This window comes from Trachymyrmex cornetzi, unplaced genomic scaffold, assembly GCF_001594075.2.
Source record: "Trachymyrmex cornetzi isolate Tcor2-1 unplaced genomic scaffold, Tcor1.1 scaffold83, whole genome shotgun sequence".
Taxonomy (NCBI): Eukaryota; Metazoa; Arthropoda; class Insecta; order Hymenoptera; family Formicidae; genus Trachymyrmex; species Trachymyrmex cornetzi.
The window spans coordinates 2001665-2017791 of NW_017300169.1; the positions used below are offsets into that span (position 1 = coordinate 2001665).

The 16127-nt window shown below is 34.9% G+C and overlaps 1 protein-coding gene across 2 annotated transcripts in view; it reads right to left on the bottom strand.

Annotated features, from left to right (window-relative positions):
• Positions 1–1562: 1562 nt before the first annotated feature.
• Positions 1563–16127, bottom strand: part of Mitf (transcription factor Mitf) — a 99881-nt gene continuing 85316 nt past the window's right edge. For both annotated transcript variants that reach the window (XM_018519595.1, XM_018519594.1), the window contains exons 6-7: positions 11021–11297; positions 1563–3780 (exon numbers count right to left, since the gene is read on the bottom strand). In XM_018519595.1, the coding sequence (XP_018375097.1) occupies positions 3538–3780; positions 11021–11297 (520 nt within the window). In that variant the 3' untranslated portion in view covers positions 1563–3537. The remainder of the gene's footprint in view (positions 3781–11020; positions 11298–16127) is intronic.

Consider the following 16127-nt stretch of genomic DNA (forward strand, 5'->3'; position numbering starts at 1 on the left):
ATTGCTAAGTTCATATTTAATATGCAGTGTAGTTTTAAGTATTGTATAAATGATTTAAGGGGTAATTCTTTACATTAATTCAAGACGGAAACTTTATACGACCATATGTCCAAAATGATTTATCGTTTTAAAATATAGGATATCACAATTGAGGGAAAAATGTCATTTTCTCTAAAAATTTCGAAAATTATTTGTTATTTATCGTTATTTTGATGACATCTTATGTATATAAAGTACATAAAATAACCTGAGTAATTTTCGAAATTTTTGGAAAAAATCAATTTTTCTTTCAACTTTGACACCATTTATATTTGAAACTAATAAAGCCATTTTGGACATATGATGATATGAAGTTTCCATCTTGAATTAATGTAAGGAATTACCCTTTAAAATCATTTAGAATTCTTAAAAGAACCACCTTGTACGTATAGCTCGATTTAAATATAAGAAATAATGTCTCTGTTTTTTTTTCCAATGATCTACTTCGCGGCTACTCGAATTCTCTCTCCCCTCCCTCCTCCACCCCCTCTGTCGCTCTTGGAAAATAGGTGATACCTTAATTACTGCCTTTCGTAACGAACCGCTGACGATTTATCGGTAGTAGTCCACGATCGAGTAATCATCGATCTTGGCTCGAGGCGACGTGGATCGGTCGATGTGGGTTACAAGCCGACGAACGCAAAGCGAAACGGGGCAGGCGGTGAAATCAAGGCCCGTCACACAAAAGCCGTCGTGTGCTCAAGCCGCAGCTCGCTGCAAGCGGCATACGAGACACGGCTCGACGTGCACACTACCGGGGACAATAATTATCAGCAAACTTTATAACGAACTTGGACATGGTACTCGCTCATCCGTTGCAAGTCTCTGCCAGAATCGACGTCGTCCTGATATCGACGTCGACATTCTCCTTTGTCGTGAACGACGAACGATTAATGGCAGATCGCGTTACTCTCTCTCTCTCTCTCTCTCTCTCTCTCTCTCAAAAAAAACCCCCCCTCTCTCTCTCTTACTTTCACATTCGCGAACGCTCAGATTATCGCGGTTCAGTACGCTTTCACGACGGATGATCGTTTATTTTTAGGATGACGCGAAGGGATTTTGTTATAAACTTTGTTTCGGTAGTTTATCACTTCAACTATGATTTCAATGCTGTTTTTTTTTCTAATCATCATATTTCAACTATTGGAAAATGTTTATGAAATAATAATGGCAAGAAAAGATGTGATTATGTAAATGGAAATTTCATATAATTCTCGGGACAATAGTTTTAACTCTTAACTGATATTTAAGATCACCAGTGATTCCAGCTTGTGTAATTTTTATTATTTCCGAAATTAACATTATTGATTTTGTTCAGCTATTAGCTCAATAAAAATACTAAAAGCCACAACATTAAGTATTGGCTGAAATCTTTAGATTCTTATTTAAATAGTTTTTTTAAGTATGTTAATTTTTTAAAACAAAAGCATTATTATTTTTAACTTTTTTTAAGTCATTTGAATACAAAAATATGACAAACACATCCAAAGTTTGTATTTACTTCAGCGTAAAATAAATTGCGGTCATTTATAATCCTTCGATACATCGTATGTAATAAAGAAAGGCCATATCAATTAAGAGTTAAAAATATGAATTTATACAAAATTTTAAAGTTTGCTGCCAAGATGGTCATAGGTGATTAATAAATCCCTATATGCAAGTGAATAAAGAATCTTGATATTGCTTTTTTTTTAAACATACGTATACGCGTTGTAATACTGAAATCGAAGGGTATATTTCCGAAAATATCTTCTTCGACTCTTTTTATGAAGGCACTTGGATATTATTGCTACGTTTAATAAATCGAAGATTAAATCGAACCTAAGACGCTGCAGTCAATATTCCACTTCTTCATTTCGCAGTTGGAATATTTTTCGCGCGTAATGGAGCTTACTCCTGAAATTCATTCTTAACTATTCTCAAGCTGTCTTCTCAGCAGACTTCATATTTCATAACTTTATATAACTTTACCAAAAGCAACATTATACCGTGCGATTGTACATTTCACCGATTTCGTCTGTCGAAGATATCGGGAGAAAATCTCGGAAAATCTTTTATTAAAAATATTCCATATCGGAATTCTATCTTCTCGGCACGTTTCGTGAACACGCTCGCAACTTATGAAAATAATTTCTCGACGATTAAGTAATATCATATAGTGAACTACAGCTAACACTTTTACGAGTAAGTCGTTCTCGTCCTTCGTCAATGATCCCGAAGTCATTGTCCGAGCGATGTAACGTGACATCGCTGATGGGACGACAGCAACTCGCGCGAACATTTAAGCTCGTCTTGAAGCGCAGTAGGAGCGCGTCCTTCGTGGCACTGACATAATATATAATGCACGCTAAGACGTCACGCATTCCATCCGTGTAACGGCCAGCCGTTCGTAGAATCGTGACAGGAAGCCCTCCGTTCCTCGCAATTGGAACGACCCTGAACTACTCTTCATCGTCGTCCGACAATGACGACTTTCACCGCCACTTGAAGAGACCCCGAAGTCGGCCGGCCCGACCGACCGAAAACGCCCGATGTCTCGCCTCTTGAGTTCTTGTCGTCGACCCGAGAAACCGTTCGTCCGATCGTACTCAATCTCCCAAGGACGCGAAACGCGAACTTGACACATTCTCGCCACAGCAATTTTCTCTACGGCCTTCTCGGTGGTTTCCCAGCTTGAAATGATCTCCGAAAGCGCTACCCATGGTTAATAAAGAGATATCCAAACCCGGTCATTAATGACAGATTAGATGACCGGAGAAAGGGGGAGAGATAATATTGCAAAAGTAATCGCTAGATATGTTCTTGATGATTTATGGGGACCAAATGTTGTGATAATTGGCAGGTTTTCAAGGTCCGATGAGTATATTATTCGCAATCAATGGTGTGCCGACTATTGTGACATCCCCATGGGAACATTTTAACCGTGGTTTCCAGTCTTCTAGGTTCGTCTATATAATTATCTTTACTCGTATTGGATCAAGACGTCGGAATTTAAAAGGATCATCAATATTTCTTTCTCAAAAATTGCCTAATGGATCGATTCGCAACATTCGGAACGATCCCCTTTAATCCTCACCACGGCAAGCAACATCCGGGCCACGCTTATTTTTCTTCATTTCCTTTGCCGATCCTCCTTCCCGACCGTAAGTCGATGACTAGTTTTAGATAAATCTGCATCAGAGTGCGGTGACTCCAATAAAATCCAATTGACGCCGCGAGTGAATTCCCTTTTCGTCTCTCCATGATGAGGATCTACGACGTCGCAACAGCCTGCTGCCTTTAAGTCGTATTTCGTACATCACGTCCTGTGCCATTTCTTTCTCTTTCTCTTTCGCACATCACGTCCTATACCATTCCTCTCTTTTTTCTCTTTCTCTCGCGCACAAATCTAAATCGATCACCTCGGCCGAGCGAACGATCGGAAAATATCCGACGCGACCAAGTTTCGAGAGTCGACTTCGATCACCCGCGAGGCTGATGGACAACGGTGGTTTTCAACTACGCGACGATGTCCATGTCGGACGAAGAGTTCGACGTGGTCACCGCCAGGCTGCCGAGGGTGTCCTCGTCGGTTAAGCCGTGGTGACAGCCGGTCGCAGGTGGGCTCAACGGCGGCAGGTGCGGCGACGACAGCATCGGGTCGCCACTATGCACAGGGCCGCTGGTATCGTCCTCCATGAGGTCCTCGAGATGCGACATGCTCAGACTCGTCGCTTCTTCCGTCACCGTCAGATCCGGCATCTACGGCAGAAAAAACATTCGACGTCCTGTAAAACGTACCGAGTGCCAACTCGAACTCGGATAATCGGGCCTGAACTTGGATGGGATACGAGGCGTGACAGGAAAGATGAGAGTCCGATGAGTATTTCCGAATGTGAGATCCACTAGGAAAGTATGTAGGAACGGATACGCTGGAAATCCATTATAAAAATAGGGGTGTTTGGACTGTCAATCTTTCATGAAAGAGTGTAGGATCAGACGTGTCGATGAAGTCATCACAAGTGAAAGCGGAAATGGATAATGCGTTTATATTTGATCACATTCGTCATTGATTAATAATATGCGATGCGGAAGATGAATTTACGTGAAAGCAATATTGAACGTTTATTGCTATTTATTTCTGTATATGACAGGATATGATGAGATTTGTGGTAAAATGAGCGATAAATAATGTAGAGTCTCAATCGAAAGCTATTAGATAAAAATATTCAAAAATGGAAAAAGTTCGGTATTCGTTTAATTAAGCAATCAGTCTTAAAAATGTAAGATATACAGTGATAGAAAAATGTACTAACTTTTAATAAATATTTGCCTGAATAGTATTAGCTGAACATTTATTAAATGTAAAAATATGTTTATTTGATACAAGAATAATTAATTTTATTTAATTATATCATTTTTTTATTTAGTAAATATTGATTTACGATAAATGTTAAATATTCAAACGAACGTTTATTAAAATTTAGTACATTTTTTTTCAGAGTAATAAATAAGAAAATTAAGTATGATATAAAGATGTAGTTTTCAATAAAACTCCTTACGAAAATCTAATTTAATACTGGTTTGTTTAATATTGGAAATTATTTATTTTAAGTATTAAGAGCCTTTCGGCCGAAATCCGACTTTTTCTTGACGCAAACGAAATTTCGCTCCTATTTCTGCTCAAATTTCAATTTTTATTAAATAAATGTTTTAACATTTTAAGTTAAACTATTTTGTAATGTAATAAAGGTATTGAAAAATAATCCTAAATTTTTTTGAAAGTAAATAAATTTTTAGTACAGAGTAGAACAGTAAAAAAAAGCTTGAGCTGAACAAAAAAGACCCAGATTGCAAACGGAGAGAGTAAAAATATGATTGCAGATGGAAAGATAAAAGTAGTGAATAAGTGTGTTTTTAATACTCAAATATATAATTAATCACTATCTTTCAGTATTGGATTTCTGTAAGGGACAATAAAAAGAATTGGAAACATAAGACTGATCACTTCCTTTCGACTTCAAATGATTTGAGAAATTAAATATTTGATATTATCAGAGCTTAACCGGCTACATTATCTCTGTACACTATTGAAGTAAGCTGATTGAAGCTGTTTCTCTGCCAGGCGCAGTTAACTCCGGTGGTAACTTTGCAAAGTCACAGACGGGTCGGCTTCCTAGAACTGGAATTAATTTCCAATCGCATTTCAGGCGCAAACGACTGGTGATTCAATTCGTCTGCCGTTATATTATAGATGCAACTAATTCGTCGGATTACTTGCCGGTCTTTGCTACACCGAGAATTTATATGAATTATGTACAACGAAGCTCACTCGTATTGCATCGTATAACACTAAATAAAAAAAACTACAGGACAAAGTTAAATTTAGTACAACATTTGTAAAACACGTTTCTTGAAAATTTTTATAAATTTATTGTTAAATGATATTCATATAATTTCTACCGACTGTGACTGACACTAGTTCAAATTTAAAGAATCGATCTCATCAAATGCGATAGAGAGCGTAACATTATTTTTCAATTTTTTAATATATACATTTTATATACACATATATACAGGAAAGATGATACAATAGGAGAGGTAACTTCTTATGTAAAAGTATGTAAGTCGACAATATAGAATAAAATTTTTTGTAATAAAGTCTCTTTTTGAAGAAATCAAGTTATTGGCCAAAATACCAAATTCATATATCTTTATCTCTTAGTATACATAGGATAATTTTCCGATCCTTTATTACATACAATAAGTCATTCGTGTCACCGGTTAATTTTTAACACTTCTACGAGTAAAGTAGTTCTACAAAAATATACAAAAATTATTAAGTGATTTTTACATATATTAACGTTTTTAAAAAGCATTTGTATTAACTGTATATTAATAAAAAGAGAAGGATAGAGATCATTATTTATGTGTTACTAGTATTAAAAAAAAGAAATTGTGCGGGATACGGATGACTCAATAATTAACTAAAGGTAAATTTAATTAATTATTATTTATTTTACTCGCCAAGACATATTTGATTCCTATCGGCCTTTAATCAAATTGTTTTTTTTTTTTCATTTAACGGTTCTATTAATCTTTTTTAATTTCTATAAATTCGGAGATTATATATATATAATGGGACATAATTTTGAAGAAAGAGAAAGCCGCACAATGTGTTTTTTATCCGTTTTCAGGGTTGCCACAGAAAACGAATTTTAAAATTCCCTGACTTTTCCAGGTTTTCCAGATGAAAATGGAAAATTTTCCATGATTAATATAAAATATATAAATTTTAACATTTAAACTCAAGGATTGTAGGAAAGCTATATTATTAAAAATGCAAAAAAAGTTTAGTAGTATAGTAAAATTTTGGGTGCAAATTCAAGCCAGCAAAAAATAAATTAGTTTTGAAAAAAAGAATGCAGTTACGACAAAAAAGAGGGATTAAATAAAAATACTGAATAAAATATAAATTTGAACTATTTTGTTAAAATCGATTAAAATGCGCAAGTTTTGAACTATAAACGTCAGATATAGTATTTAAAAAATTATAATAATTATTTAGAATAGAAGCAGTTTAAGGAAATTGTGAGCAAATTTTGAAATTCCAGACTTTTTTACATTTTTGCCTGACTTTTCCCGGTTTTCCAGGTCTGTAGCAACCCTAGTTTTATTAATAATACAGATCTCTGGTTTGACGTTTCGTGTGATTTCATATTTGACGCGGTATTCCGCGAAGTGATCGCAAGCACCTATTTATATAACCGCCGTGTACTCGAACGGCGCGGAGGGCGTTAAATTTGCATGAAAAAATGCCGCAGCGTGCTGTTGCGCAACACGGTTTCTGACGTTACAGTTCATTCGGCGATTATCCTTTGTCCCGACGTCGGAGTGGCGCGCAGCCGTGTTCTTCTCGCGAAAATATACGCGCCGAGATGCGAGATAAAAGGTATAAGTCTCGCGTGAAGTAGCACGTACGATAAGAGGCAGACGGGATAAGGACTGCGCACCCGCGGACGTACGCACGATGCCGGTGGTAAAAGTAAATATTTTCCACGACATTCAGGCGCGTGCGGATTTAACGTGTGCAATTACGTTTGCAATTATACAATCTCGGAACGAAGCATTGCATAAATCCTTTACGCGTACTGTGCCTTCTCCAACAGAAATAATTAATTGCCGAAGTAAGAACCACTTAGTAAGTCGCAAACTGTAACGTTTCGTTTCAACATAAAATAACGAATTGAGTAAGAAGTCCGAATATACGTTCCAGGCTAAAAGTTTGCAAATACCTTCTAAAAATTGATATATTTGTAGAACTACATACTTACTTAAACATCCAGAATAATAAAATGTTTTTAACAATAATTTTTCATTCGTAAATTATGTATACTTGATTTATTGAGTCTGATAATAACATCTCTACTTACACTTCAAATTAAAAGTTTAAAAACACTTTTTAAAAATTGATATTTTTTAAATTGTTCAAATATCCATAACAATATGTTTTTTTAATAATAATTTTTCAAATCCAGTAACAGTTACTGGATCTAAATAATTATTATTTTATATAACTTGAAAGCAAAAGAACTTTCGGCTCGAAGTGCTATAAACAGACTTAATAAATCAAGTACTTAAATAATTCACACGAATAAGTTCATTGCTCGACGGATTAGTGATATCGTTGCCAGTTTAGAGATAACCCACTCACTGTATCTTATGTATTATTATTAGACTGCGGAAGTTTATGCAAAATACTTAACTGAACGTTTTGCATAAAATGCATATTTTGCAATTTTGTAAATTTACAGATGGCAATCTCAATCTTTTTAATTCACCTTTTAATAACTCTTTAACGAACAACGATTGACTGCTAAAACTGTCCGATAGTTAATATTCAGTTAAGTATTTTGCATAAAGTTCCGCAGTCTAATTATTATTTCAAAATATACATATTCTATCTTTGCGTTTTTTCTGAAAATAATTCATCGTTATCTGAGGCACATTTGTACGACATCGTTTACATTTCGCGTAAGATAAATCGAGGGACGAAATTAACGTTAAGCAAACCAGTGCGACGGTTAAGTGTCGTGGTAAAATTCCTCTGTGCAATACGCGAGACACTTCTCTCGCCTCAGTTGGAACTCGTCGCGCGAATCGCGGTGCGGGACGTTATCAATGTTTAAATTTCTCTAACCGCGAGGAAGCTGCTTGTCAGACTACTTACGCCCCGACGGAACTTTATCTCGAACAATAATTCAACTCATCCTTCTCTCGGTACGTCATCTCGTGTCTCCTTCGTTATCTCGCGCGTCGCAGCGTGCGATTCCGAATGTTTCCAAAAGTGCGACAAGCGCCGAAGTAAATTATAATAACGTCAATGCACACAACAATCATCCTTTTCTACGTGCCATCACATATAAAATGAATAGAATTAGTGTACACGGTGCAATAAGTTAAAGTGAAATAAATATATGTTTGCTTCGCTTCAACTTATTACACCGTGTGGCACCAGCTCACAGAGAGTGCAGGAATAAAAAAAAAAGACTTATTAAAAGAGTTTTGCGGATATGGGCGGACATCAGTTGCGTCGCTGTCAGTAACGGATGTAATAAAAATGTTAATAACTTCTCTTTCTCTCTGTCCATATTCCCTTAACGACATGGCCTCTTTAAGAGGCCCAAATCTGTCAAAGGTCTATCGTTGTCAAAGCGCGTCGTTATCGAAACTTGAAGAGTTCTTAATCGCATCACGAAGCTGCGCATGTCAAACCTCGTATGTACGTGTGCGCGCGACCTTATCTGGTCCACTATAATTCAACGGTAACTTTTGCCGCGCTAATCTCACAAGATATCTTCGTCCATCGGGCGTCCTAAAGAGCGATCAACGCCGGCGGCAATCGCCCAAAAATTCGCCTTCTTCGCTTGAAGCGACATGTAATGACAAGCAAAACAAACGAGGGCGATTTATACAACGACCAGACTGCGATAAACCACAATTTATTATTCGGAACAATAATCCACTGCCGATATAGGTACATATACTCGTAGATTGCCAGATGGGATGTCAGTTGCTATGTATATGTATATCGAAAAATTAACACTTTGAATAATAATGAATAACGAAGCAAAAAAATAGTTAGTCTCTTTTAAACGGAAATTATAATAATTACAATAAAATAATTAAGTTAAATTAGTATAATTATAATAAAAATAGTTTTTATTATATATAATTGTGATAGAAAAGTTCGCCTTTTTGTGGAAATTATTGCAATTATCTTACTCAAAGTGTGAAACTGTGTGTGTACGTGTAAAATTGAAAATTTGTATAATATGCTCGCGTGAGATGCTACAAATTGTCACATTCAAGTGCGAACAAAAATTTCGAAAGGTGTCTACAAGACTCATGGTGTCCTGCAATTGCTTCGTCATCAAGAGATCGAACGGTGCTTCAGAGGTCGTCATTGAATAAAAGTCGCTCGAGGCGCGGAACGATACGTCAATTGTACGTAAATGAGAAAATATTTTTCATTATGCAAACATACGGACGACTTCGGATCGATCTCCGGTTGCGTAATAAAATCGTTACCGTCGCTGTCAAAAGACGGCATTGCCTACCGCACTCGTACGAAAGCATCGATAAACGAGTGCGAGAAAGAAAGATCGCGAGCGAAGCAAGCAAACAGCTATTCGCCTTCGTCTCTCTTTTTCTCTCAGAACAGATGCACGCATTATGAAACTACTCCAGCGAACGAGCGGGAGGTTTATTCAGATCAAGGATCGAATCGATCGTTACATTTGATGCCGTTGCTATAGCATCGAAAATCAATTGCGCGACTGTCGCATTAAGATTAAATGACTCGCTGTTACGAAACTATACTTAATAAAACTGACTGAAATTAACGATAATATTCGTATATAATCGCGTATATTAAGAGGAAAAATTTCCTCTCTACTTGAAAAATAATTCGCTTGTTATTTGCTTACTAAAGTTATGTAATATATAAGAATATTGAAAATATTAACGCTCATAAAGAAATAAAAAATGTGATAAAAATATATAAAATATATTTAAAAATGTATAAATTATAATATGTATAAAAGAAAATATAACACTCATGAAATATTAACAAAATTTATTTAACACTTTGACTGCCATGTCATCCATACATAAATGATGCGTACGATTCGCGTGTCTCGTTATTCATTTGTTGATGACGGTTTTATTTACTAAAAATGATTTTTTTACTAAGCATTTAAATTTTAAAACATTAAAAGTCGATTGTTCCATCTTTTGATAAACTTAATAATTTATCTAATAGATAAACAAAAGAGTAAAAGAGTTAGTCTGGGTTGTTTCACCTTTCAGTAAACTTCAGCTCACTATATATAGTCCCGTTTTCACAATCTATAGTTACTTAAAGATGAAAGATTACCAAGAAATTCATGAATAAATTTCATTAATGAATCTCTTGGTAGCCTTCAATTAGTTCAATTTAGTTAATCACATACTGTGTGAAAACGGCCCATACACTCTCTTACTCTCTTCTGCTCTAACTCTTTTATATATTCTTTTGTTTATCCAGTAGATAAATTACCACATAGTTTATCCGAAGATGGAACAACCAACTCTAAGAGAGTAAGAAAGTAAGTTGAAATTGATCGAAAGGTGGAACAGCCTAAAAACGATATAATTTATACCAATATATTAAGAAAATAAATAAAGTATTAAAACAGTAAAATCAAACAAAACACTATATATTTATTAAATTCAATGCCAAAATCGACTTGGCAGTCAAAGTATTAAAGTGCTGAACATGGTTTATTGTTAAAGGATAGCGGGTAGAAGAAAACGAATCAAATGCAAAAAAAAATGCAAATAAATTATTACGGAAGTTAAACATAAAACTTGCACGATGAATAGAATGATGCAATGATGTATATTCGAAGCAGCGGATATAACGAGATGCGGACCGGATGGGAAAGGATTTTATACTTACCTTTCGTTGCTCGAGTTTACTCCTCGGAAAGGTGTTAAGCATGGCGGAAGTAGACGCCCAGTTAAAGTCGGTAACCGGAAGACCGTGTGCTTTCGCTTGTAGCTCGAGTTCCTGCACGCGTAGAAGTAATCTGCGATTCTGATGCTCCAACTGTTTATGCCTGAGCTCGTTTTGCTTCATCCTCGTGAGCTCGTTTTTCAACAGTTTTATATACTCCACCGACGACTTGAGAATTGTACCCTTGTTTGGTCTAACGTCCCTAACAATCTCATAATATCTGAAAAAGAAGAACCAAACGACGTCATTTCATGTTGCAACATTCATGTAAATTTAAGGAAAAACTATAAACGTCATATATATGCACTCTAAAAATATGGGTATTAGATTTAACACCATGGATTTGAAACCATAGTGTTAAATCCCCACACTCACGGTGCTAAATCTACATCATGTTAATGTTTATATCAACACCAACACAGTGAAAATTATATAGACACTGCGTAGTGTTAAATTCATACTGATATTTTTTAGAGTGTACACACATCCATTTTTATACGAGTTATGTCATTTTGTTTTTCCGAATTTAATTAACTAGCCTTTCAGCATATTTCTTCAATAATTTTACACGTATAATATGTAAAATTGATTCATCTTTTATCTTAGAATTTACGTTTCGAGATTACATTATTTTTATGTTTTTTGTTCTCTTATTCATGAACTATGTTATTTTAACATTAAAAAACATTGAATATCAATATAAATTAAGTAGATTTCTTGGACTCAGCGTAACTCAACAACTGTTTTACAGATTTTGTCGTCAGCTCCGGAGGATTAATTAATGTCAAACTGTATAATTTATTAATAAAAAACGAATAATTTTTACTCAAGATATATATTTAATTATATATATTTATATATTTATAGATATATATTTATATATTTAAGATAAGATATATATTTTGTATTCTCTTAACATTCTTGCAATCTCTCTTAAATCTATCGTCAGTAGCATCGAAGAGTTGATATGCCTGTGATTCCTCGGTATAGATTGTATAAAGAACAATGGTAAGAGAGATTCGTGAGAACGATGAGCTCACGTTTTTAATTTTTTTTCTCGACTTCTCTCAGAGAAACATAAAAGGGTGATAACGTCCCTAGTAAAAGGGAGAGTGCCGGAAAGAGACCACCATGCTACTTAAAACCCCAGACGTCGCGATTATTGTTTCGTCAGTACCGTATTTGAGATAGGGTGTTTCGTCAGGAGATTCCCGAAGTTCCTCAACCGACCGTAACACGACTGATATTACCGTCTCTGAGAATTACCCCGGCCGCCATCAACGTTTCGAGAGCCGCCTTCGAGATGGAATTCCGCGCGGGAGTTCACGCGGAATATCAGACGGACGGGGACCGATATCTCGACGAGGGACGTAAGCAACGAAGTCCCGAAGAATCTCCATAACATGGGTCGCGTTCTTGTACTCTTCGTACTTTTTTCCTTTTTTTTCTTTTCTTTTTTCTTTCCCGGCACACTCCTTGTGTCTCGCGCCTTCGCATGATACGGCGATTTGTCGTTAACCTGGAGAATTTCTCACAGTGGCGCTCTCGAAAAATTCATGAGGAGCATTCTGCGTATGCAGAAAGGAGAAGCAGAAGATAGCATCTCGGAGGTATCTCTTTGCTCGCAAGAGACATTCGCGATGATCCAGCGCGGACAATCTCGCAACGCCAGTGTGAGGAATGCTCGACGAACGGCTTGCGAATAAAAACGTAAGAGTAAGAAAAATTTACAATTGCCAGAGAAAGTGCGCATTTCTTTAGAAACATGTGGCAATATTTGACGCTGGACGGCGTCAGAAATGGCTTGAAAAATGTAGCATACCATATTGTCATTCATTTTGCACTTTAAATTTCGAACATTGAATGTATATTAAAGTGGATACAAACTTGTTGAATATCAATGCAGTGATATAACACGGATGGTGTATCTTTGTATACGCAGTTGAAAAATTCGTGTAAAATGCAATATATTTTATATGTTCTAAAAAGTTCACACAAATTTTTGTGTTAATTTAATACATGTAAAAATTGACAGAAAAAATGTAACACTTTGACATAATTTAGAAATTGTGAAAGCATATTTGTTCAAGAAAATTAATATATAATAAATGAAATTAACACTAATTTATTATTCACTTATTTTAGAATTTAAACATTATGTAAAAATTAACATATAAAACGTTACATTTTGACACAATTTAGATACAAATTGTAGAAACACATTTTTTGAATAAAATTAACACACATTATTTTTGTTCTCTGTTCATTTATTTATAAATTGTGTTATTTTAACGCTAAGAAATGTTAAATATCAATTTAACACAAAATACTCAAAATAACATAATAATAAAAATAAATATTATGTTAAAATAACACTCGAGTATGTTAGAAATAAATTGTAACAAGAACCAGTTTTAATTGATACAAGTACAAAATGATTTTTACTATGACATTATTAAAATACAATTTTGGTACGGAACGATGATACGATATACGGATACGCAACAAGTCTGTATCCACTTTTACGGAATATGGTCCGAGTCGTATTACAAAAATGTCGAGATTGGAAAAAGAAAGTGTAGATTGTATAAACGCAGCCGCAGGTAGCATTTTTTTCTCAAAAATAAAACAGTATTATTCGTAGATGATCAATAACACGTTCAAGAGATAAGAAATATCTGATAAGGTACAAATATTATCCGTAAACTATGTAATTTTCACGATAATACAAATCAGTATTTGTAATTAAACTACAGCTGGAAAAAATTAGATTATCTAAAAATTAGATTATCTTTCACAGATATTCCGATATGATCATTAATCGCGCTTTTTTTTGACATTGATATCGATAGCTCATTTGTTTTGTCAATCTTATACTGCGCCGTGACAAATATTCAAAGGGTTAGCGAAAACTGTTGAAAACGCGATGCGACGCGTCAAATATGAAATTTCTCGTGACGGACACCAGAGATTCGCCGTGAGAGTTCTCCGTCGTGATTTAAATATTCCCATGCAAAACTCTGGAACAACACTCACGGATTTTCGTCGTTACTCACACTTTTTTCCCTTCACGCCACGCCGTTGATTTACGGTGAAATCGTTTCGTCAATTTATCGCCCGAAAAATCGCAAGTTACCGGCATTTGCAAAAAAAAAAGGGAAAGCGAGACGCCGAATAGAAAGCCTATGATAAGGTGGCATTCGTCATGTCTCGGCGACACATCCATCCTTCGTGGACTCCACGGTGAATGCTCCCTCGAGAAACCATAATCCTCCGCTTTATCTTGCGAGAAAACCGGGAGAATTGAACCATGGTGCGAGTATTGCACCCTTAAACGCAATCAAAAAGTGCTACCAAAATCCCGAGGATATGGAAGAGAAACTAACAATAAGACAACAGTCTGCGTACTTTCGCAAGTCTATTTTTTGCAAAAAAAAGAATATCTTCAAATTAATTTTAAACAAATAAAAACGAACGATCGTAATAATACACAAGAAAATAAAATATTAAAAGCCGGTTATTTCACATTCTAATATTTCACATTCTGACCAAAAGGTGGAACAATAAAGGCCCTTAATAAAGTTCTTTTAACATGTGGAAATTATTTAGTCTCGAAATTTATACTCATACACAGTAAAAAGCATTTTGTATTTGTGTTAAAATTAGTTTCTGTTAAACCTTTGTGTTAAATTTTTAACATACCCGAATGTTAATTTAACATAATGTGATTTGAATATTTTATAATATATTAAACTGATATTCAACATTTCTTAGGGTTAAAATAATATAATTTATGAACAAATAACATAATGATAATACAATTTTAAAACATAAATTCATCCAAGACAAATAAATAAAATGCGTATTAATTTAACTTATTATAAGTATTAATTTTACTAAAGAATATTTCCAAATTGTCAGTGTTACATTTTTATATTAATTTTTACATAAAGTTTGTATTAATTTCTATCAGATTTATCTTGTGTTAAATTAACATAAAAACTTGAATGAACCATTTGGATGAAATGTGTTAAATTTAACACAAATTTTCCAACTGCGTAAAGCACACATAAAACAATTTAAAATAAAACTGCAAAACATGAAATAGTAAATTACAAAGCAGCATAACTACAAATAATTAATAATTATAAACTGTTTTATGCTTCGCGCGCGGTAAAATGGTCCACGTTTCTTGTAACAGCGCGAATGCTCTCGTGATGTTGCTAATAATTTACATTGCCTCGACAAAACTGTAATTAAATTCACGCGCGATCGCGGATCGCGAATGGGCGCGTCACTGCATGACTCGCGAGATTTTGCGCCTGCCGAGCAAACTCCGAAACCAAACAGCCGCCGGTATATTGCATAAAGCATCACTTTTCCACGTGAGGCGTCATCATGCTCCATACAACTTCGCGACGAGCGAATTTGCGGCCGTGCGGGTTCGCGTACTTCAACCCGAAAGCTTGCAAACTGCATTTCTCCGTAAACACGCTTACTACACCGAATTCGATGTTTTATTAATTTCACCTAAGAGAAAAGCGCGCTTATATTTTTCAACGGTGAATTTACTGAATTGTTCACGATTTACGGATTTGCTGGATTCAATGGGAATTCTGTTGCCGTTTTTCAAGTTAATGCGAGTTAACGTTTCGAGCCGCTGCATGTAGTTTCAACAAAACCAATGCGGGTTTTGCCAACTTTTGCTACCGAACACTTATAATTGGATCCATCGTACAACTATGATAACTTTTTAATCAATAAATTTTAATGCGAGGTACTTTTTCTGTATTCTCATACAATACATATCGCTATCTTGCTTCAAAAGTGACATAATTCAAAAAATTAAGTTTTCCAAAAAAGGCGAAAAGTTGTTTTTTATTAAAAGTTATAAAATAATCAAGTAATATATATGTGTATATATATAGGAAAAAAGAATATATTTTTAACATGATCAAATGTCATTTTTATCATTTTTGTTTCACAACCCTTAAAACACTACTTTTTTTGAGTTTTAATGATTTTGATAACTTTTTTTTAATTACTCTTT